General features: G+C 36.3%; 4 protein-coding genes and 1 non-coding gene across 8 annotated transcripts; 2 read left to right on the forward strand and 3 right to left on the reverse strand.

The window, feature by feature from the left end:
- Positions 1 to 1,308: 1,308 nt before the first annotated feature.
- Positions 1,309 to 1,874, reverse strand: LOC125224334 (flowering-promoting factor 1-like protein 3). The gene has a single exon (XM_048127717.1). The coding sequence runs from the start codon at positions 1,779 to 1,781 to the stop codon at positions 1,473 to 1,475; it is 309 nt and encodes a 102-aa protein (XP_047983674.1). The 5' UTR covers positions 1,782 to 1,874; the 3' UTR covers positions 1,309 to 1,472.
- A 4,904-nt stretch (positions 1,875 to 6,778) lies between these two features.
- On the forward strand, positions 6,779 to 6,849 carry TRNAG-CCC. Its single transcript has one exon. It is a non-coding gene; the product is annotated as a tRNA-Gly (tRNA).
- Positions 6,850 to 8,121: 1,272 nt separating this feature from the next.
- LOC125217617 (60S ribosome subunit biogenesis protein NIP7 homolog) lies at positions 8,122 to 8,843 on the reverse strand. Its single transcript, XM_048119144.1, has one exon. The coding sequence runs from the start codon at positions 8,812 to 8,814 to the stop codon at positions 8,248 to 8,250; it is 567 nt and encodes a 188-aa protein (XP_047975101.1). The 5' UTR covers positions 8,815 to 8,843; the 3' UTR covers positions 8,122 to 8,247.
- A 1,263-nt stretch (positions 8,844 to 10,106) lies between these two features.
- On the reverse strand, positions 10,107 to 11,310 carry LOC125223963. Its single transcript, XM_048127285.1, has one exon. It carries the CDS (start codon positions 11,274 to 11,276, stop codon positions 10,287 to 10,289), a length of 990 nt encoding a protein of 329 aa, XP_047983242.1. The 5' UTR covers positions 11,277 to 11,310; the 3' UTR covers positions 10,107 to 10,286.
- A 6,431-nt stretch (positions 11,311 to 17,741) lies between these two features.
- Positions 17,742 to 21,520, forward strand: LOC125223423 (mitochondrial thiamine diphosphate carrier 2-like). 4 transcript variants are annotated; one of them, XM_048126563.1, is made up of 8 exons: positions 17,742 to 17,915; positions 18,129 to 18,276; positions 18,525 to 18,641; positions 19,614 to 19,725; positions 19,941 to 20,068; positions 20,302 to 20,454; positions 20,606 to 20,749; positions 21,039 to 21,520. In XM_048126563.1, the coding sequence occupies exons 2-8, from the start codon at positions 18,160 to 18,162 to the stop codon at positions 21,255 to 21,257; spliced, it is 990 nt and encodes a 329-aa protein (XP_047982520.1). In that variant the 5' UTR covers positions 17,742 to 17,915; positions 18,129 to 18,159; the 3' UTR covers positions 21,258 to 21,520. The 4 variants fall into 4 exon arrangements, with proteins under 4 accessions (XP_047982520.1, XP_047982521.1, XP_047982523.1 ...); XM_048126564.1 differs by having other exon boundaries at positions 17,743 to 17,889; XM_048126566.1 differs by lacking the exons at positions 17,742 to 17,915; positions 18,129 to 18,276 and adding an exon at positions 19,263 to 19,424.
- Positions 21,521 to 24,378: the final 2,858 nt, after the last annotated feature.

A 24,378-nucleotide genomic window follows, 5' to 3' on the forward strand; every position in this document is an offset into this window, starting at 1 on the left:
AATATGAAGACTTAGTAGGGGTAGGAGGGGTGAAAAATTAGTCCTAATTCCAGAAAACATGGTGGGCTGAGAAAACCACTCAAAGATTAAAAAAATACTACTCTCAAAAGACCATTCTTTTGTATAAACATATTCTTGGAGATGGAACAAATAAAGTATGGTAGTAGTTTATTTTTCTTTCATAAAAGTATTGCAGCTTAATGTGTATGGAAAAATAGGGTTGTCATTCTCATTATATTCTGAATTATTAGGGTTAGGGGGAATATGTTTTTCTTTTCTCTTTTTAGATTTTTTATAGGAGAGATTAAAACTGACTTTTGGGGTTGGAAATCACCAACCCTTTTGAAGAATCTTTGTCAAAAAGGGAGTTTTTAAAGTTGGAATAATCTACCAAATTATATAGGAGTATTAAGTAGTATTTCTTTATGAAGAATATTAGGCCCGACCAAACAGTAGATACTCCCCACGCTGAAACTGCCCTAAATATGTAATGTGGAGACAAATATAATTATGGTGAAGTAATGAGAAAATAAATATGTACTACACGCGAAAATTATCATATAATATGACTACTACACGTCTACACGTAACACACTTAAATTTAAACAATGAGAATACAAATATATATGTACCCACAAAATTATCACATAAAATGACTACAATACAGTCATATTAGGACAATATGCATGTCCTTATATATAGTCATATATATAGATGAGGCAAATTGGGTGATATATATAGTGAATTATAATAGTAGTATAAAACATAGATAAAATCGAGCCATTTGGTAGACTACCTCCATCCCATGCATGTTACTCACACTTTTTCTATTTCGGCTCGTCTCAAATCTATTTTAAGTATTAATTAGGGCATTTAATTAAGATATTATAAGTAATTAATTAAGTGTTCTCTTATTACATTGAAAATACTAATTTTTTTATACTAATTACTCAATCCAGAATTTCCGATCTAAAATGAAAAGGGTAAGTAACATGAGATGGAGAGAGTATTAATTGCATGATCCGGCAAGCTCAAAATTTGTCAATCCACCAATAAATAAAGTTGATTAGCAGATTAATTTGAGTTCAGTTTTTGTTTCTCTTGAAGCAATTTTGGTCCTCCTCCTCTTCATGATGCTATCCTATGCTCTTGATAAAACGTAACTTTAAGAAGGAGTGAACATTCAAATTTCAGTTTAGATTTTTCTATCTGAATATATGATTTATAAAAATATAAAAGTGGAAATTAGTATTCATCGTTTTGAATTCCTACAATATACATACCTTATTTCATATCTCTTACAACACATCAACCCAAATCAACCAGAGATTCCACAATACAAATATTGGATCCATTTTTCACACAAAAACAAAGATAAATTTAAAATCTAACCTTGGGAAACATCCCTAAATCACACACACAAATTTAAACACACAAAAACAAACCCTAGAAATTACTTAGGTGCATGATCACTAAACATCTCTAACTTCAAACTCATTTCGATTCTTGACGACAATGTCGTACATGTGTATGGACTTGAACTTGTTGAAATCTTTGGGGAGAGAGATGAGATGAACCGTTGATCTCTTGTGAAACTGCAGAAGATCAGGATCATCATAGTACCTCTCCCATCCAAGATCCATTAATTTCCTCTCCAACATAGCATATGATGCTATCACCTCGTTCGAGGGCACGTGGACTAGCACTTTCTTGCTGTGGTAATCCCCGGTGTTCTCCACGAGTCGAACCACACCGTTCTTGAACACCCAAACCCCAGACATTGTTCAAGGGAAGAAGGAAGGTGGTGAATTTGTTTGAGTGAGAAGTGGTGAATGTGGGAATATATATAGGGGGTTTTAGGCTTGTGTGTTGTTGAATTTTCCCAACTTTTTATTATTTTTTGCTTATGGGGAAAAGCTGTGTTCAAATAGGTGGAGAAAGTGTGTATTTAAGCTAGGGAATAAGCTACATATGGAATTGATTTGTTGCTTTTTTATTTTGTAGGTAGGGTTTAGAACTAGGTTCTTTCTGGTAGAGTTGTAGTAATATTAAATAAAAAAGAAGTTTTTTTTATCTAAGACAAAAAAACTAGATTGCAAGCTTTATTTGGGCATGTATTGTAATGCCATAGTGTGTAAAGTAATCATACACAATTAATACTCCTATAATATACTTGATCTTTGTCTTAATGGGTTCTCAAGAACCTTCCCCCATTATATTCTTTCAAGAAAGTATTCACACACATGTACACATATATATGATACTCCATATGTATGTCTATTATATATAGAGGTGGATTGATTATTGTGAGAACTTTTTTATGAAAATATTGCATTAAATGTATGGGATTATTACAAAAGAAAAATAAAAATAAATACTTTACGCGTTCAGTGCAATATATTCTCACATACTCACTTTGATAAGAAGGTTCTCTTTCTATATAAGAAAATTCTAAATGGGAGGATCTATTCTACACTTATGCATATATTATATCCTTAATTAAGCATTTGCAACAAGATGGTGTTTTGAGCAAAGAACATAGAGAGCCTATCTTATTCTATAATGCATGTGCCTATCTTATTCTAATCCATGTACTTATTTATGTATACATAGACTTTAATTAGGTGGTACTCTCTCTCTATTTATCTCTCTCTATCTCTAAATAAAAATACTATATTGGATGGTGGAGGTAGAGAATCAGAGTACCAGATCTAGAATAGGAGAAATCATGAATGATCAATGTTTCCAGCAATGAAAAGACAATAAATTTTGCAGACTGATCAATAAAAAGGAAATAAAGAAAATAAGTTTCACCTAAATGGAAAAATGCATGCATGGCATGAGTGTGAAAAAAGCTGTTATGGGGAACTCTCTTGCCCCATACTTTATGTATAGGATAAGAGAATCATAAATATCACCAAACAAATGTATACAAAATCTTGATGACCATATTATATTTATTATTAATGTCAATTATTTTTTTAATCTCTACAAATGATTAATTACTGACAAGAAAGAGTGAAATGTATAGAAGCCCATTACAAGAAAGCAGTGGGCTTTGAAAAGCCTCTTATCTATATATAATTCTCAATGACCCAATTTGAATTTATAGGATAGCTTTGCATTAGTATTTGCTAGGAGAAATGTTTTTGTCAAGAATATGGAATCTAGCTAAAATTAGGGAGATATGTATATTCCAGCCTTTGAGGAACTTTTCTCTATATTCAAATTCATGGCTATATATAATGTGAATTCCGTCTTCAACAGCCTAAAATACTTTTTACCTTATTCATTATTTAACATTCATTAACTATTCATGAATCTTTTTTTTTTATTCTCTATTTGTTTTTTTTATATGTATTCTAATTAAAATTGATCACAAATTTTATGACTGAAATCACACATGTTTTAGTTGTGTTACAAAATACTTAGGGAGTGGAATACTATTATTGTTCACTACACACAACAAACTCATCAACACTTAATTCAGAGAATGACGAGATCAAAACTGGTTGCGATTCTTGACAACGATGTCGAAAAGTGGTGAGAAGAAAATTTTATTATATGTGATAAGATGAAAGACTTGATTAATTAATTAGTTTGAGTCACGTGTAATATTAGATTTGGGAGAATAATATTAAGATTTAGCAAAGCATAATATCGTAAATTAAATTTTTATGAATATATATATGTACGTATGTTGTTCACGGGGGTGTGCCTCTTTTTTTATTTCTTGAGAACAATATGGGACGGTGGCAAGTTGATAGATACCTTGTAAAATTTGATAATCTCCAAAATAAGATACTCCACAAATTACATATACATAATTAGTGGACCATTAGGGAGAGTTGCAAAAATAACATATTTTTTAGATGAGTATGTAAATGAATTTAGAGTGAACTTCGAGCCGTTTGACTATCTAAAGTTGTTATATATACAGAATTATTTCCTACTACCAAACCAACAAATAATTTATTTTTACTTCATTCTTCTATTTTTTATTTTTATTTATTTTTATTTTTATATTTACTTCATTCTTTCTAAAATGCAATATGGTCTAAAAATGAAGTCGTTCGACGATTTGGAACTAGAAATTAGTTCAATATTGATAATCCTTCTCACGTCTGTTTATTTTCTCCGGCGCCGCCCACTCGCTCCGCCGGCTAAATCGCCGGAGAAACCAAGTAAAGATCTCCCCTTTCATTTTGCTTTACTGTTTTTATTTGTATGAATTAGGTCAAATCTATATTATTAATTTTGATATATGATTAATTTCAACCTATATTAGTGGATTTGATGTTATGGAATTCCATATTTTTCCAAAACGTAACTTAAAATAATTAGAGATTTTTATACCTTAAATATAGTACTCCAATCCAAGAGAACTGAAGGCAATGAATCTTCGTCCTCGTTTTGGCATTGTAAGTTCCTTTTTTAGCAATTTCTATCATCTTGATTTCATATATATGTATTGATCAATTAACATGAAAATGTGTTGAATTGGTTTTGCAGAGAACACCGGATTCAGACCATTATGTTGTCGAGGAAATTGAGGTTGATTCAGAATGTGTGTATTTATTCTCCTATAATCAATTAATTAGTTTTTTATAAGAGTATAAACAAAATCATGAAAATAATCAAATCCTTAAATTTGCAGGCAGCCTTCTTCTAGCTCCATTAAGACACATTCACAAATTTCTTGCAGTTTGCGCACACTGCCACAAGTTAATACAAGTAGACGATCCCGTGCTGAATATCGCGTGCCGATGTACAGACATCAATCTACTCCATGTGGGTTGCAGGGATGCATGGTTTCAACATAAAGGTAAAAGGGGCAACTGTTCGTATTGCTTGCAACACCTCCAACTTCAGCATGTGAGGCTCTCTTTCTTCCGTACCCAAACCGACGTTGATTCTCAACGTTCTAAATCGAAATTAAGGTAATGCAGTGGAGGCATGAAAATAATTTCTAACTAATAATTTGAGATTTTAATTTTATACCTAAATCTAAAACTAAGAAAGATTATATGTTTCTGCAGGCTAACTCCAAGAGAATTGAAGGCCTTGAGGACTGGTGGTCTAGTAAGTTTTTTTTCTAGCAATTTGATTTATAACTTACTATATTAAAATGAGATGAATTGGTTTCTGACATTATTTTATAGAGATTACCGAATTCACAACTTTATCTGGTCAAGGAAATTATTGAGGTACGTTCCGAAGGTATGTATAAATTTATTTTGTATTAAGGATTTTTGGCTACGTGAAGAAAATAATGGTCAAATTAGCAGGGGAGGGCAGTGGGGCGACGAACACCCTTCTAGCTCCAGCAAGAAGCATTCACAAAGTGTATCCAGCGTGCACACATTGCGAAAAGTTAATAAAGGAAGGCGATCCGGTGCTGTTGATCACGTTAGAATGTACAGACACGAAGCTGATCCATTTTGGTTGCTGGGATGCATGGTCTCGGCATAAAGGTAAAGGTGCCAACGTTCAGCGCATGAGTGTGTTCACGTGCCATCCGCAAACCATCACGCCAGATGATGATTCTCAACTTTCTACATGGAATTGGTAATACATATCTAGTTAAATATATTGGTACATTAACTGTGAATCACATGATGTTATTTTTTCTTATGATTTTAAAATTGTGGCATGAATTTTAGAGTTGGGAGTCGAATTCGTCTCCTTGTTCATACTTCAGGTGTCGAACTAGGCCGCCTAAATATGTCTGCCCATATGCAGGTTTTTGCGCCATTGGAGCTGGAATTATTGAATGTGTCTCTTTTCAATATTTGATTTTCTTTCTTCTAGTAGAATTATAGTCTACGGTTCACTATCTTGTCACATATTGTCTATGTAGACTTTGAATTAATATCTCAATTTACCATTGTGTTTATAGCAAAAACTCTGAATTGAACGAATTTCCGTCTACAATGGAAAATCGAAGAACAACAAGAAGGCGTGAAGAGTTGTCAAATTGAACCAATTTTTTGTTGGATATTTTAGTGTAATTGGATTAACTTGATTGATCGGTTATTGTTATAATGATACATCATTTAAGTATGGAGGTGCGGAGTGCACGCTTATTTGAATTCATTATGATGTTAGGGGCGAAGCCCCTAAACAGATGAATGGGGGTCCGGGGGCAACGCCCCCGGGTAGCGGGGTCCAAGGGGCAGAGCCCCCAGGTCAGCTTGGAAACTTTTTAATTTCCAACGAAGTTGTTGTTTCAGAAATTCATCCGAAAATGAAATTTCTGAAAATTGAAGGACTAATTTGCAATTTCGAAACCTTTTTGAAAATCAGTTATTTTCAGTTAAATCCCAAAGGATGCACTGTTTCGTCAACAGCTGCATCGGTTCATCTTCTTCAAAATCCGATCAATTCTTCTGGTTCATATTTTTCGAATACACATATGAATGTTCTGAATTCTCTGAATTTTATCCGATCAAATAACTTTGGTAGAACCACCGGAATTGATTTGATCTGAAAGTGCTTTGCACGACTTTCAGATATCCGTTTTTCTGATCTCTATATTGAATCTCCCTAACATTTTTGTCTACAATCGAAATCGAAGAACAGAAACTCTGAATTTAGAAAATTTTCAAATACTCCAATGCAAATGATTGCGTCTTTAATTTTGTATCCTTAATAGATAGATTTCTTGTAGTGAATGATCTCGGGTCAATTCAATCACGAGCATCCCGGAATCTTATACAGCCCGATCCTGAAACATATACTCTAGTATAGATTTTAACTGTTTTGTGATTAACAAGAAGCGCATCTGGTGTAGTGGTATCATAGTACCCTCCCACGGTACTGACCAGGGTTCGATTCCCTGGATGCGCAATTCGGAAAGTTTTTTTTTTTTTTTTTTTCTTTTCTATTTTTCACCTAGTTTTATTAACATTATATATACAATATGAAAACGGAGGGGCGGCTCCTCCTTAAACCTAGATTCACTTCTGACACAATTGAAATTCTTCGTTTATATTGCATCGAATTGTAACTATAATGTCATCAAATGCATACGAGCTGGTTTGTACTCTCTTGTAATCTCAATCAAAAAGGCAACATCATACTAGTTTCTTATAGATAATAAAGTGGTAGATTTGATGATTGGATCTTGTGCCAATTTGAAACAGTTACCATAACACAGAGGTTAACTCATTGCAATCTCTCCTTTGACAAAAACCATTAAGGCATGCACTGTACATATTGGCCAATTGGCAAAAGAGTTTAGGCACAAACCCAGCATATCTAACCAGAGATTTTGTCAATCCCCCACAACATAATATGTAAGTAGTGTATAGCACCAACTCCAAAAACTGGAGGTACAAGTGATGAAAGTGTGTCAAATGATAAGCATCCAAGCAAAGATATGTCAAACAATGCTGCTCTCATCTCGCTCGACAGTTTTGTTAGCCCGTATAAAGAACCTCCTCTTTTACAATCATGGGATAATTAGTCATAACTGACCCCCTACAACTAAAATAATCTCACAACTCAATCCTAGACTATATCTAGGAAACCAAACACCACCCAGTGCAACAGAGGTGAAGAGCAATATCCAGCATAAGCATTAAACAAACAGACAATTACCCCAACAAAAGTATTCCTAGAAAGCGAAAAGGAACTGAGCTTCCAACCATTTAGAAGAAGGAACACATAACAAATAAGGAAGAAGCAACCGTGGTTCCACCAAAGAAAATTCAAAATGCGATGATATTTGAACTATCAACCATGGCTCCAGATAATCCATCATTTAATTTGATAGAATGATAAATTATGCACTTGTTTTACCATATTAATATCTGTATATATAGTCAATCCGATTTCATATCAATCTATCCTATTACTCGAGTAAACTAAACGCCCCCAAGTATATATATAAATACAAGTAAGAACTCATTGATTATAATGAACTTATAATAGTACCAAAAACAAAGTGGAAGAAATCATCCGAATCAGTATTAAGGAGAAGTAACCAAATAAACAAAAGATCAATATCTACCAACACAAAAATATACTCACTCTGTCCCACTAGAAATGAAACGTTTTCCTTTTTGGGTTGTCCCAATAAAAATGAAACGTTTCTTAAATAAAAATAACTTTATCTCTATTTTACTCTCTCTTCTTTTAACTCACAAAATAACACTACATAATATCTTGTGCCGAAAAGCAAACGTTTCATATTTATTAGGACGGAGGGAGTATTACCCAAAAAATATAACGAATTGATCAGAGCTAGAGATGATCCTCCCTCCTCATATACTCCCCAATATCGGCGTGGTGATGCACAACGATCCCGTTGGGGTCCATCTTCCGGCAATCCACCGTGCTCTTGGCTGCATCCCCAAATCCGAGGGGCACATCCGACATCGAGAAAACCACCACACCGTCGTTCACCTGAATGCCCTCGGTGATCCTCCCGACCCCTCCCTTCAGCAAGCTGTTCCCGTAGAGGAATCTCCCCTCCCACACCGGCTTCAGCCAGACCTTGTGCTTGGCGTTCGCCGCCAGCAGGCTGAGGCACTGGACCGTGAGGTGGAACTTGCCGCTCTTGGTGAACTTGCCGATCTGCGTCCCCAGCGAGACGAGCTTGTCGCGCTTGACGTTGGTGGCGCGCTTGACCAGCGATTCGGAGACGTAGTAGACTCGGTTCTTCTGCATTCGGAGGCAGTAGCAGCCCGGGTTCCACTCCGGCCCCTCGTGCGCCTGGGACTCGAGGACGATGTTCTTGAGGTTGTCGCCCACGAATTTGTGGAGCTTGTTGAAGACGGCCTCCGTCTCGTTCTCGTCGAGAGGCCTCATGGCGATCTGCGAATTGATTCGATTAGGGTTTTGGAAATTGGGGGTTTTATGAGGTAGGGTTTATGATTGCAGTGGTCATAACTCTTTATTAGGGCGTCGTGGGCAATAAGGATCACCTAATTCTTTTCCTAAAATATTTTCTATTCCATTGTTCGTATACATGTTAATGGATTCCACCATCAAAATATTTATATTTATGAAGAGTGGATTAAGAAATGTATTAGGTGATCCATCCCGCATCGCGGGCTTAGTGATCTATTTGTAAGGTTTCATAGTGGAAAAAAATAACCACTAAATTAAATAATCAGAAATCATTCCTATAATAAATTGTTATATTTGGATATTTAAATGTATTTAAGGAAATAGAGTAATTAAATAATAAAAGATATTTTCTGATATTATATTTGATACTTTATTGAATTCTAGCTATAGTAGGTACTTTTAGATTTTACTATATAATAACTTAAATACCCGTATATATTTGAATTTACTTTTTCTTTCAAAGCGCATTAAACGATATACTCGTATAATTCTTATATAGAAGTATTATTAAATAATTAATCTTAATTTAAAAAAAAGATTTAGGTAAAAAGAAATATGCTTATATTCTATGACAAAATGATTAATGAGTTTAATTTACTTTTGTTTCTACAAAATTACATTTTGTGACGTTGTTTCATGTTGTTGATTCAAATATTTAATTATCTATATGGAGTAGTTGTTATTACTACTCCATAAACCCTATTTTCAAAGTTTCTTAGAAGTTATAAGTAGAACATATATACTACTGCTTGTAATTTAAAAATTTAGACTTGTGCGAGTTTGAAACTGAGAATTGGATTATAAAACTATAAACCAAGATGAGTATATTTAAAATACAAGTTGCATGAATTGAATAAACAAAGCCTTCTTCGGTAGGAACTCGAGGTTCTTGGCAATCCCTTTGTTTTTTCCATCCTTGGATCCCAACTCAGCTGATTCAACCATCTTCAATTAATTTAATAATCTACTTGTATTCAATTAATTTAATTATCTATACATTTGGTCAATGAACATATATGGAGTAGCAGTTATTAAAATCACAGTTTCTTTAAAATTACTACCTCCGTCCACGGAAATTCGTCCCGGTTTGACCGGGCACGGGTTTTAAGAAATATAATGGAAAGTGAGTTGAAAAAGTTAGTGAATTGTGGGTCCTACTTTTAAAGTATTAGTTTTATAATAAAATGTGAGTAGGAATGAGTTAGTGGAATATGAGATCCGCTACCAAAAATGATAAAAGTGAATTGGGACAAATTTTGGGACAGACGGAAATAGAAAAATTGGACAAATTTTCGTGGACGGAGGTAGTAACACTTGCACGAGTTTAAAAATGACAATTGCATTATAAGTAAACTACAATTAAACCACAATAATTTTAAATTACAACATGGAGTTTAATAAACACATATCTTTAGTCGTTTGGGTTGATCTTAGCCTTTCCTGTCCCCCTGGCCGGCTGGCCTTAGGTCCGTCGACATAAACTTAGTAGCTAGGGTCTGAAAAGGGTTATACGTGCCCGTGGCTTCCCCGGTCTTAAAAGGGTTATGCGTGCCCGTGCCCGTGCCTTCCCCGGTCCTCAAACCGGTGTTCTGGGTAGACGGCCCGCCCTGAGTTTTGCCGTTGTTAGTAGAAGACGGTCCGGCCTTAGAAGAAGCGGGAGCTTGCTGAGCCGGCAGGTTGCGGATGACATTCATCTTCTCCCTCATTTCTTTCTCTTTCTCCTTCTCATTCCTCTTGTTCGCCCCGCATTCATCCTTCTTTCCTGATTCAACCTTCTCATTCTTCACGAATTTCACAATCGCCCACCCCACTTTATTAGCTACATCCGCGACCGTTTTCATCCCTACCTCACCTACATCCGCGGCCGCTTTCATCCCTACCCCAGCTACATCCGCGGCCACTTTCATCCCTACCCCACCTACATCCGCGGCCACTTTCATCCCTACGCCAGCTACATCCGCGGCCGCTTTTATCGCCGCGCCAGCTCTATCCGCAGCCGCCGCTTTCCATCCTGGCTGCCCACTCCCGCTCGCACTCGGCGCTGACTCGCCGATGAATTTGTAGGAGAAGGTGAGCTCGCCCGCGTCGTCCCCGTGTTCTCCGCTGACGCTGCCGACGTGGGGGGATTTCCTCGACTCAAACAGCTGTCTCACCGAGACGTCGAGGCTGCCGACGACCACTTCTTCGTCGTCTGCGGCGTTGCAGAGGAGCCTGAATTCGAGGGTGAGGGAGTTCTTCCACAGCGCCGTCTCGCCCACCTTGAACTCCATCTGGAAGTTCCACGCCGGGTTGGCGCTGCCGGACGGCTTCGTGTACTGCTCGGTCCCGCCGGAGATAGAAACCGCGGCGTAGATGGGCATCTTTTCAGAGGGGAGGTTTTTCCCGGACAGCTGAGTGATTTGCAGAGTTCGGAACTGCATTTTGTGATCTCAAATTTCAATTTCAATTTGAGAGAGATAGAGAGGTTAATTGATGAGATTGAGAGGAGTATGGAAAGAGGTATATATAGTACTACTACCTCTGTCCCCCAAAATTTGCTACACTTTGACCCGACACTGGTTTTAAGAAATGTAATGGAAGTGAGTTGAAAAAATTAGTGGGATATGAGTTCTACTTTTAAAGTATTAGTTTTATAATAAAATGTGAGTAGGAATGAGTTATTGGAATATGAGGTCCACTACTAAAAATGGTAAAAGTGAAGTGTATCAAATTTTCAGGGACGGATCGAAATACTCCCTCCGTCCCGCTTTAGCAGTCCCATTGATTTTTTTGCACTCGTTTTGTAAAAATTATATTAAATAGTTAAAGTGGAGAAAAAATAAAATAAAAAAAGAGAATAATATAGATAAGAATCTTCTCTATATTATAATCTTTTTTACTTTATTATTTCTCCACTTTAACTATTTATTATCATTTTTACAAAACGAGTGCAGAAAAGTCAATGGGACTGCTAAAGCGGGACGGATGGAGTAGTAAACTGTATCAAATTTTCAGGGACGGAGGTAGTAGTAAATTATGCAATGGCGTATGCATGTTGACAAGTCTTTTTTTAAGTCAACACGATGAGCATGGAATTACCTGGTGGCTTCCAAAGATTAAAATTAAGCATTACATTGCCCTTAAAGACACTACAATTTTCTTTTAAATGATTATAAGTTTGTTAGAGGGAACTGTTGGCCGGTGCAAGTGCATCTTATTTTATTTAGTAGAAAAAGTATACGCTTTTATCATATCAATATGAACACAAATTAATTAGTCTAACTATCGACCGACTACTAATTAGTCTGACATATATTATTTGTAATTTTGAGCAAGTCAATATTAATTCTACCTAAAAGTTCCACGTCTAGTGTGAAACCAATATAAGAAGAAAATATATATAGCTGTCAACCTATACATAAGATAAAATAAGAACGAAAGCAACTAATTAGTGCTATGTATATAGTAGTAGTAGTAGGTTTTATTCGATTTGTTTCGAATTGTTTTTACTTTTGAACCGAATCAATTCACAAACAACTAAGTATAAAAAGTAAAATATTTATGATAAAATAGTCGAAGTGAGTTATATTCCTAATCGAATTGAACCAAGCCCGATTTTGAAGATTCTAAACAACATCGTCACTTAATTAAATCCGTGAACGATCTATTTGGAGCGAAAAAATTATATTTCTTCATATACTACCACTTGTTCGTTGATTATTGCAGCAAAAAAAGGCGATTCCGTCGCCTTAGCGGCCTCCATACTCCGGCCTGACATCATGTGAGGGGGTTCAATCATGGTACGCAGTAGCCCGTTAAGGGAGAGACCTAACCCACTGGCTGCCAGAAGCCCATCTCCCAAGGCCTCACACTTGTTCATTGATTATATGTTCGCCCGCGTGTGTATGATATGGATTAAATAGAATGAAGGACACGTTGAATATATTGAGCCAGTTTGATGACTCCAAGAGAGTAGAAAGTAGAAACTTCGACGCGTTAGCTATAGAATCAATTAATCAAGAATTTCAGTTTAATTTTAGTCCGCGAAACCTTGCTTCAAGTGTATTGACAAGCTCTTAAATAAAGTGAAAACTCTACAAGCGAATTTAACTCCGTGGTAATGTCAATTATCATTGTATTAAAGGGTGCGATTACAAAATCGAATTATAGGCTAAACGTGTTTTTTGATAATATAGGTAAAAGTTAATTTGGTTGTGGTGCATTTCTTCTGGCTTCTTCCAAAATATGGGTCATACTAGAAAATTGTGAAGTTTAAATGCTATTTTATCGGCTTTGTATTTTGGCCTTGTTTTTTATTCAAGAAATAGCTAGATTGTCTCACTTAGTTACCATGCATTTTCTTACTAGATTTTCTTTTTCACCAAACCCGGGTCAACGCCGCTTGACCCGCAAATATTAGATGTTTCTAGGCCTGTCAAATTGGGTACCCGCGGATACCCGATCCGAAATTTTCGGGTACCCGATCCCGAAATTCCCAAAATCCAATACCCGATACCCGACCCGAATTTTATTTCGGGTACCCGGATACCCGACTCGGGTATCCAGTCCCGAAAAATCGGGTATCCAGTCCCAATTGTGATTTTGATTTTAAAAAAAAAAAAATTAATTACAAACTTTTAGAATTTATTTAATATTATTTAATTCAAATTTTATACAATGTTGAAGTACTAATATTCAAGTAAAAATAACTACAAACTTTTAGAAATACAAAATTCTTATAGTAGCTCAAATTTCAGATAAAATAACTAATTCTTGTAGTAGTTCGAATTTAAAAGAAAATAACAACAAATTTTGAAAAATACAAAATTCATAAGTTATAGTACGTATTAACATCTTTCATCCATCCATAATAAGTCAATCACCATCAAAATTCATAAGTTCAAACATTCATCCTTTATAAATATCACAATTCAATAATTCATAAGAATCAAGATCTAACAATAATATCATCAAAAAATTCAAAATTATAAATATCACGAGTTAATGAAATTAAAATATAATTAAAAAAGTAAATTACATATCTTATATGCTAAATATTAATTATTAATTAAATTATAGTTAAGAAATTATATTACATTTAATTATAATAAAAATATAATTTATTAATTTTAGAAAATAAATCGGATAAATCGGATAATTCGGGTATACCCAATCGGATATCGGGTAATCCGATACCCGATATCCAAAATTCTCACTATCCGATCCCGATCCGATACCCGAAAAATCGGGTTTCGGGTATCCAATTATCCGACTTTTTCGGGTTTGGATATCGGGTATCCAATACCCGATATCCATTTTGACAGGCCTAGATGTTTCAATAGGAAATGAAATTAAAAAAATGAATTTTGATGTTTCAATAGGAGATGATTTGTAGGATTGCTTACTCGCTTTACAAAAAAAGTTCTTTTCTAATTCCACTCCTAAATTGTGGGCCAACGCATTCAATATCAATTTCTTGTATTGTTATTAAACATTATGGTTTATGAATTCAATGTCAGTTTCTTGTAAATAATTACTCGCACGAATAATTACGATAATAACATTTGAATCCATACAAATTACAAACCCACACATTTCTCATTTATAAACTGCCCCACTTTGGAAAATAGGCAAAAGGTACAATTTGACTATAGAAAGATAAAACTAAGACAAAAATAAAATACAATCGTTCGCAATCAAACAAAAGATAAAATTAGACATGACCTTTAGTCAATATAACTATTTACGCGGCTTGGGCTTAGTCTTTCCCGACTCCTTGCTTGAGCCGGGTTGGGTCATACTGGACACGGACGACGACATAAGGTTAGATGTAGTAGTCTTGAAAGCTTCATAGATGCTTGAGGTTCCCTCGGCCCTCGAAGTCGAAGCCTGACGAGATGGTCTGGGCCGGGCCCGGGCCGGGACATCGGCCGCCTTCACAGACGGAAACTTACCCTCATCCTTCTTCTTCGTCAACGACGACGATACCAAACCGGCAAACGCATCCTTGCTCTTCTTCAACGCCTCAGAATCCCACACAGCTTTCACACTCTTGCCCACTACCTCAGCTCCGTACACAGCCGTTTTCTTCACACCCTCCATCACTTCCGCCCCCGACGGCAGCGGAGGCCGAGATGAGGAGGCGGCGGTGGCGGCAGGGGCGGGTGATATCTCGCTGAATTTGTAGGAGAAAGTGAGCTCCCCCTCGTGCTCGACTCGGCCGACGAACTGGGTGTTGTTATTGGCCGAGTCGAGGAGCTCTTTGATGAGGACGCTGAGGCGGCCGACGTCTCTGTCTCCGCCTGGCGTCCCCTTGCAGAGGAGCTTGAATTCGAGGGCGAGGCGGCTCGTCTGTAGAGCCGCCTCGCCCACCTTGAACTCCATCAGGAAGTTCCACGTGGGGTTGGCGCCGCCGCTGTTGTTGGACGGCGTCGTGTGCTCTTGCTTGGAGCCGTCGGTCTCGTTGGAGATCGAAACGACGGCGTAGACGTCCATGTTTCTAGAGGGCCGGACGACTTTCTTCAAATTTTTGCCGGAGAGTAGAGTGATATGCAGAGTTCGGAACTGCATTTTGTTGAGATGGAATTAAGTGAAATAATTAGAGAGGTTTATATAAAATAGGAAATGCGCGTATGCATAGTAAAAAAATTAACCAATAGTTTTGTAGACAGCTCACTTGTTCATTTGACTGTATTATATTACTTGCATGTACACACTTAAACAATTTCCTTGTAATTGTATATTATTTGTCTTAGATGTTTAACTTTGTCAGAGGAAACTCTTGGTGAAGCCACTGTGAAGGTGATTCTTATTTTTATTCATTGTGTCAATTGTCAATTACTCCACTAAGCATCATGTATTACTATAACACAACATAATGCACAAGGGGAGTGACAGGTTAGTGCGATTTCCATGATTTTAGGTTTTTAAAGGTGTATGAGTTACTCCATAAATTTAACATGACTGTGGTTCATATATTATTGCACTATGTATACTATCTACTATAGAGGTGTGTTAATATATTTGAGACTTAGCCAACCGGTCTTAGAGAATTCACAATAGTCATTGGCAAGATATGCGAAAGGGCGCGAGACATCATTTCCATGCGCCCCCATTCTCTATGGCCAATAATAAGCGAACGTGATGCCCACTCGCCAGACATGTGAGTTAGCATCATTTTGTACGATTTTTAAAATTATATATAGAACTACTATATAATTTTTTTAAAATTAAATAAAATTATAAATTCTTAATACCATACTTATATTTTAGTTATATTCTTATATTGCTTATAGTATCATAATCCAAAACTAAGACTGAATCGTCCTTAAATTTTAAGATGGATGAATGTGATTAAATCTCACGAATTTCAATAAATAGGAGACAAAATATTAACAAGGGTAAGTTCGTCATTCTATTATCATATCATAATTTTTGTGGTCTTTTTATATTAATATAGTATATTACAAATATCAATACAATGGCATGATTATTTCAACACAAATACACGAAAATATCAACACAATTTTATTGATATTTTACATGCATTATATTGAAATTTTTTGATGCATTTGTTGATAAAAAATCTATTTATCAACGTACACGAAATTAAAATAAAAATTATCAAATTCATCACCTAAACGTCGTCGGAACATATTCAATTGAGATCTCATTAAAATTATTATAAAATTAACTTTAGTTTGATATATATTTTCCAAAAAAGTAATTTAAATCGAGAGAGATACGTAAATTTAAAGTTTCGAGATAATTTTGAAGAGATAGAAAGTGATTAATTTTAACTACCATAATATAAGAATTGATATTAATACCTTTAAGTTTATTTACTAATTATTTAAATTTAAAATATAATCCACGTGACATTATTTCAATAACTAGATCTCCTAGTCTAATGACTAAGAATTGCTCTTAAATTTGTGATTGATAATTAGTTAGTAATAATTGATCACAACCTATTAATAGAATATACATTACATATTATATAAAATAAATTTAAAGAATATACATTTTTATATATATAATATAATATATTATATTAATAGAATGTATATGTATATAATATTATATTCAAAATATAATTTGGTTTTTCGTTTTCTTTTCTATCTGAATCGAATCGAAAATAAAATTTTATATTTTTAACATCAAACCGAACCGAAAAACCAAACCGAATTTCAAAGTTTCTGTTTAGTTAAGTTCGGATTTTCGGTTTTCGAATTTTTTTCCCAGCCCCTACTTAGAAGTCTTGATAAGTTATTAAATACGTTAAAACTCTACAAGAGAATTTAACTCCATGATGATACCAATTTTTTTATATGCATGAAATTCATGTCATTTCAATACGCATATGTAGTAATATAGGTCACACATGCTTTTTTTGGTACTAGTATAAATTTACAAGCTACATGGTTATGATGCATTGTTACACATTAGCCCGTGCACCATGTGATTTTTTGTTAATATAGGTAAAAGTTAAACTAACTTAATGCATCATCACACGCTAGCCCATGCGTCATGTGATTTTTTGATAGTACAAATAAAAGTTAAAACAACTTAATGTATAGTTATCATGTATGTAAACATTAGTACTCCACTATACGAGAGTTTCGTGTAAAATATCAAATCAATTGAAAATATCGATTTGGTTATTTAGGTTGGACCTTTGGGATTTGCTCTTAAATAAAGAAAATTGGAATTGAATGCAATTTATAACAAGTTGATTTTATTTTCTTATGTTCGAAAGAATATCCTTAAAATCAATTTCTCTCTCACACAGACACGCAGTGAGAAACGCACTCTGCTTTCTACTGTAGACAGCGATTGCAAACGCGAAACTCAACACAAACACCTTTTATATCGGTATTAAATTATTAATCAAAAACCTGGAGATTCTTTGACTCCATCAGAAAATTGTTCAATGTTTTCATTCTCCCCTCCTCCATTCTTTGCAGGTCGGTTTCTTTAATTCTTTCTTTGCTGTGTGGATGATTTGAATAATCAGGACACCCATTTGGACTCCACACCAAATCGCCTTCAATTGTAATTCTAAAACCCTACAATTTTGGGTAATTTTTAATTTTTCTGAATTTCCATTTTCTTTTACTTGTTGTTGGTTACTATAATGTGAAAGTCGACAACTTGCAGCATATTAATGCGTTTTGTACCTGGTCTTTGTAGTAGTGCGTTAGTTCTGGCTTCTGGTGACACCGATGGGGCCAAAGTAAGGGTTGTTGAAAAGTTGTGAGGTTTAATTTGGGAATTGGGTCTTTTTTTTGTAGGTTTTTGAATCTTGATTGTTGAAGGAGGGGAATGGAGGAGCCGGGGCAGCTGAAGAGGGCTTTGATTGATGCATCTGCCGGCGCTATTTCGGGTGGGATTTCAAGAACTGTCACATCGCCCCTCGACGTGATTAAAATTCGATTTCAGGTTGGTTTTCTGGTTCAATTGTTTTGAAAAGTTGGTTTATTGAAGAATTGTGGTCTAAGTTATTAGTTATGCTTCTTAGCGGATAAATTCGATTGTTTCGAAAAGTTGGTTTATTAAAATTCGATTTCAGATTGATTTTCTAGTTCAATTGTTTCGAAAAGTTGGTTTATTGAAGAATTGTGGTCTAAGTGATTAGTTATACTTGTGTTTAGCTTTTTGATTATGAGTTCATTTGTTGTATGATGCAGGTTCAATTGGAACCCACTACGCAATGGGCTTTGCTTCGGCGAGATGTGTATAGTCAATCAAAATATACTGGTATGGTGCAAGCAACAAAGGACATTTTTAGGGAGGAAGGCTGGCCGGTATTGATTAACTATAAAAATAGACCTTGTTTACATTTTATAAGACACATGTGGATCCACGTTCCTTATTTTATTATAGGTCGAGTTTAGCATAGAGTTCTCATTGTTATGCTTGGTATTTCTTTCTTACATGCTCATGCTTTATTTGGAGATTATGTGCAAGATAAAGTCCTTCCAATTTCTGCCTAAACTTGTGCTTGTTAATGGTTGGTGGAAATTTTTGTATTGGGGCTTAAGTCTAGGAATTAACTGCAAGATGGGGACAAAATTCAATAGATTTTGTATATGGGAACTGAGTTCAATAGATTTTGCTAGTGAACTTGGACCATGGAGCTCTGCAAAATTCATAGCAGAATGAAAGTCAAGAAAGGAGAGAAAAGGGAACGGGCCATCTTTCTTTTCATTTCAGCATATCCAGTAAGAATAAGAATTAAAGTCAAAGAGGTGAATGGCAAAATAAATAACTATGGCTCAGACAAAAGAAAATTGGGGAGGAAAAGATATGTAATGAAAGAAGAATGATAGTTTAAAAAAAGAAATGAATATTGTAGGCCAGCAGTCAGTCAGTTCACAGTTCTCTTCTTGACATGTTGGGTTCCACTGTGATTAGGCTGTTTCTAGGTTCCATTATTGCAGGTGATGCCATGGAAATATTGGCAGGATTTGCACATGTAATGGAAGGGACTTACACACCATGACATGTTACGGAGAGAGAGATGCTTAGTGAGAAAGCTGGCAATGTTGATGTGTTACAACAATTTAGTAAGAGAGAGAGAGAAAGAGGTTTCTATTGCCACTTGCCTGTTAATTTTGAGTTTTCTGCAATGATTAAAGAACTTAGTAGTGCCTATTTTGTCCATGGAACTAATTGTAGATGTGTCGTTTGCCTCGTCATGACATTTTGTGAGCCTGTAACTTCTTCTTTTTTTCCATTCCATGTTCATTTTGTTGCTCTCTCATTTTCTCTATCAGGGTTTCTGGAGGGGTAATGTCCCAGCCTTGCTTATGGTGATGCCGTACACGGCAATACAATTTACAGTTCTGCACAAATTGAAGTCATTTGTTTCTGGTTCATCCAAGTCAGGTTTGAAAATTGGCTCCTATTCAGTCCAGTTGATGCATATGATATTGTTATACCTAGTAAATTATGCTTTCACCTTTCTTTATTATGATGAGATAGATAAATACTGTAGTAGCTTTGAAGAACTTCTGTCTTGATAAATTTTTGTGCAATGTTGATCCAGCTGCCCTACGTTTTTTCTTTTTTATGACATTGTGCTCTCTTGTTTCTTTATGCAGGAGACCATATCAATATAAGTCCGTATCTTTCATATGTAAGTGGGGCATTAGCGGGATGTGCAGCTACTGTTGGATCCTATCCATTCGATCTTATAAGAACCCTTTTAGCTTCACAAGGGGAGCCAAAGGTATGGTGCAATACTCTTGCAAGTAATGAGCATTCCCCTCAATTGTTATCATTTTGGTGAATGGGGTTACGGTGTTTAGGAACCAACATTTGAAATCCCTAGTCTCTAAGCTATTGTCCTAGTAAATTTTGCTAATTGTAAATAGAACAAGATAATTTAGTTATGTATTGATGTTTCGTCTGCTACATAGATAAATAAGAGGATTTTCTGAATGGTGCTGTATTCTCAAACAGGTTTATCCTAATATGAGGGCTGCAGTCTCTGGTATACTTGAAAGACGTGGTTTTCGAGGGCTGTATGCTGGACTGACGCCCACCCTGATCGAAATAGTTCCTTACGCTGGATTGCAGTTTGGGACATATGATACATTCAAACGTTGGACCATGGTGATCTATATGATCTCTGCCCCCCTCCCTCTCTTCCTCACACACGCACACGCCCTCTCTCATATGTATCTGGAGTTCATTGGTGCAACTTATTGTTTGAACTTAATTATATTGTCATGGTTTTAATTTATTTACTTTCTTGGTTGTGTAGGTTTGGAATCAGTACAGATCAGGTTATGATATGGGAGCCGATGATTCTCTCTCAAGCTTCCAGCTTTTCCTTTGTGGATTGGCTGCTGGCACTTGTGCTAAAGCTGTATGCCATCCACTCGATGTGGTGAAGAAGAGGTTTCAGGTATATTTCCAGCTTCGACTATTAATTATTCATTTAATTTTCAATCTCAGCTACTGCACGATTGAATTTCTACGTTTACAACAAACAAAGCAGCTCTAGTGAAGACTCTAGATAATCCTAGGATGCAAACTTCTATATGATGTAATTTTGATGGCATATTTGTCCAAGTGTCGTCCCGTTCTTGCTCATGGCTCCCTCATCCTAGGAACTTCTCTTTAGTCGTTAGTTACTTTTATTATCACCTCACAAGTCACAAACTCTTATCTTAATTAGTTGACTTTACTTGCAGGTCGAAGGGCTGCAACGTGATCCAAGATATGGAGCTCGAGTGGAGCACCGTGCTTACAGAAACATGTACGATGCCCTACGCCAGATTTTGCATAAAGAGGGCTGGCCGGGTCTATACAAGGGCATCACACCATCAATTGTCAAAGCTGCGCCAGCAGGTGCTGTAACCTTTGTTGCGTACGAGCTCACGTCGGATTGGTTAGAGACCCTTTTGACTTGAATCTGTCTCTTCTTTCACCTTTCTCTTCTTCAACCATTCATTCCTTTTGCATTAGAGCAATTTTGTTACAGTTAATCTTGATATGTCCCCTCAAAATTGAGGGGTACCACCTGCATATTGTTTTGTACTAGGAATAATCCATAGGCATAGATATAGTCAAAACAGCAGAAAGTCAGTGATGTTATAGATTTTAATGAAACAACGTTTTGACTATATTACTATTACTCTTGTAATGATCATTTTGCTTCTCTAGAGTCTTGGAATTCTCTTCGCATTTGTTGATGATAAAGTCTTTAATATATATTTTTTGCATTTATTTCTTCCTCAATTTTATGTATGTATGAAAAGTAGCTTGGAAATGAAAGGGGAGTATCATTTAAAATTTGAGGTTGCTTTTGAAATTAAATTCTTGATGTTTTTTGTTAGAAATCTTTAATCAACCATCTTTTCTCTTTCGTTTTTTTCGTTGCCTTATTTCTTTTTGTTTATCGTAATTGCAATTTTAGTTATGCAATTAGAATTTACTATATCTATTGACACAATATATCTCATAAGCCATACACATGAATGTAATGATAAAAGTACTTCTTTTGTCAAAAAATAGTCTTGTTTTGTTGGTGACGTGTTTTATCAAAAGTGTTAACATTGTAAGTGGACAATGAGTTATATTATAAAGGGTTAAATAATGATAAAAGGTAGAAAGTGAGTGAAGAATGAATGTCGGACAGTATAAAATAGTTACAAGAAATGAAAAGTGAATTATTTAAAATAGTTACAAGAATGAAAAGTGAATTATTTTGGTGGATTGATAAAAATATAAAAATAATGATAAGTTTTGATTCAAACCCCTTAATTTCGTGCAAATTCGTGCGTATCGTGCAAATATTGCCAGCCCTAATCTTGATAATAATTCTTAAAAATCTTCAAATTTGATTTAAGAAAGAACTCAATGTCTAACTTAAATTTAAGACCGTGACAAAATCTTCAACTTGCTGTAAAAATCATCAAACAAGAATTTGAGACCTAAGTGTGCTAATGGAGCAATGGACACTCAACTTTATCATCATTATCCACACTTGAATTTTTTTTTTCATGCTATTTGTTACATTCAAAGTTGCAACAATGAAATCACTACAAAAGTTGATTGGTATTTGGTAAGAATCATCTGCAGCACCTAAATCAGCTGCAAGAAAAATACTCTGTGCTTTCTCACCTACAAAATTATTCTTGAATGCTGCCAACTAGCACCACTTTCTTTGCTTGTTTTTCACATGGCAGCAGCAAAAAACGCACAGATTGTCAGATAAATCTCCTCTTCCAATCCCGAGCTCAACATCGCTTGCTCATTGCCCGTCTTCCTTCTTCTTCTGCTTCTTGTTCACACTCAAGTATCCGTGCGCAAAAGCTTCTAGAACTCTCATTGTTGGAGGCCTTCGCCTCGTGCTAAACCTTGTTTGGTTCGAGCTAGCAGTTTCAAGATTGTTTTTTGAAGCGATGATATCTTGCTCTTGCTCGTGGACCGAGTGATCAGCAGAAAAGGAGCCATCCTCGGCCTCTGGAGGAAAGTTGAGGTCAATAAAAAACTGAGGTTCAATGTTGCTGCTGCTGTTGTTGCTGCTACTGCTAGTGGATGGCAATATATCAAGATTCTTACTTACTTCGTCTTCATCTTGACCTCGAGTGGTGCGCTTCTTGTGCACTAACGCAGTTCTTGCATCAGGGGAAGTCGCACGAGCTTCTTCATCCGCGGCCATGGCATCATGGCCACGTTTCTTGACTAGAATTGTAGCCTCATCAGTCGTTTCACGACCGATCTCTGCTGCAGATGGGAAGGTTCTGAATTCGACTACCTTCCCATCTGGGAGGCCAGTATCCACAACAGTGAGGGAAAAACCGCAATGATTCTCATCATTAGCCAATCCACGTTGTTCTGCCTCGTTGCTGCGACCAACGCCTTCTTGGTCGAGCTCTAGCAGGGCAGGCTCTCGTGCAACTTTTCTCAACACATCAGCCACAGTATCAAAATATTGATCACCTCTCACCAGTTCTCTCCTCGAAAATCTCTTCACTCCGGGGGTAAGAAAAACTAGGCTAGGACTTGCATTTGAACTAACAACGTCTCTGTAGTTCGTGGCCTCCTCCGAATGCCAGCCACTTGCTAGGAGACGCGGCCAGACTGCCTCCCAGAACAGATCATTCGATCTGGCCTTGCTCAGCCAGTGCTCTCCACTCAACAAGTTCGATATCTCCGCTGTTGTAAGTGAGGTATACACCTTCTCTGATGGCATATCATGGCGTGTCTTTGAGTGGGTAGCCATTGCAGTGAGATCTTGATGCTCTCTCCCAATGCCAACGGCTTCCACGAGCAACTCTGTACCAATCACCGCCTTCAAAAGGAAGGCATACTCTGCCACTGATATCTTTTCATTCTCAAATGATTTAGAAACCTAGAAAGAAAATACAAGCAAATGCACAAAATCAGCACATTTCTGCACTATTTGGCACTCAATCAAGAAAATACACAGATGTTTAGACGAAATGATCAGCAATAAGTACCTCCAATAGAGCATTCTGAGACTCCTCCCCTACTCGTGGTAGCACCCTAGATATAAATTCTTGCAGCCTTAGCCCATAAAACAATCCCCGGCCTAATTTGCGTCTCTTGTGTTTAGCGTTGAACCATCTGTGATACTCCGGTGAAGAGTAGAACGTCCCATAGTAGTACGACTGCACAGCTACCATGTCCTTCGTCCCAACAAATTTCTTTATCTCGACAAAGTTCTTTGCAAATATGTACAATCCAAGAAGGAAACAGCCCTTCTCAGCTTCAGACCAGCATCCATCACAGATTTCAGGCACCAAACGATAGTCTTTACCACTTATCTCGTCTATTTCATCTATCCGATCAAGTGATCCCCTCATACCAGATCGCTCACTGCTTATCCACGCCAACTTTATACGCGAACCAATGTGGAAATTTTGCAGGGAATCACCTCTGGTCTCCTCATCTGCACAGTCCATCGTGCGATACAAAGTGTTCGAATCTCCAAGAACCTGAGGCAATTCAGCCTGATATTCATCCCCAACTCTAGGCACGATTTCTGACTCCCCAAACACATCA

Source organism: Salvia hispanica, chromosome 4 (genome assembly GCF_023119035.1).
Source record: "Salvia hispanica cultivar TCC Black 2014 chromosome 4, UniMelb_Shisp_WGS_1.0, whole genome shotgun sequence".
NCBI classification, from domain to species: Eukaryota; Viridiplantae; Streptophyta; class Magnoliopsida; order Lamiales; family Lamiaceae; genus Salvia; species Salvia hispanica.

What these genes read in the sequence shown, in the direction of transcription:
- LOC125223423 (XM_048126563.1), top strand. Translation starts at nt 18,160, where the DNA reads ATGGAGGAGCCGGGGCAGCTGAAGAGGGCTTTGATTGATGCATCTGCC. An exon ending in TTCTGGTTCATCCAAGTCAG is followed by an intron (nt 19,726 to 19,940) that starts GTTTGAAAATTG and finishes TTCTTTATGCAG; the next exon opens with GAGACCATATCAATATAAGT. An exon ending in CATTCAAACGTTGGACCATG is followed by an intron (nt 20,455 to 20,605) that starts GTGATCTATATG and finishes TTGGTTGTGTAG; the next exon opens with GTTTGGAATCAGTACAGATC.
- LOC125224334 (XM_048127717.1), bottom strand. Translation starts at nt 1,781, where the DNA reads ATGTCTGGGGTTTGGGTGTTCAAGAACGGTGTGGTTCGACTCGTGGAG.
- LOC125217617 (XM_048119144.1), bottom strand. Translation starts at nt 8,814, where the DNA reads ATGAGGCCTCTCGACGAGAACGAGACGGAGGCCGTCTTCAACAAGCTC.
- LOC125223963 (XM_048127285.1), bottom strand. Translation starts at nt 11,276, where the DNA reads ATGCAGTTCCGAACTCTGCAAATCACTCAGCTGTCCGGGAAAAACCTC.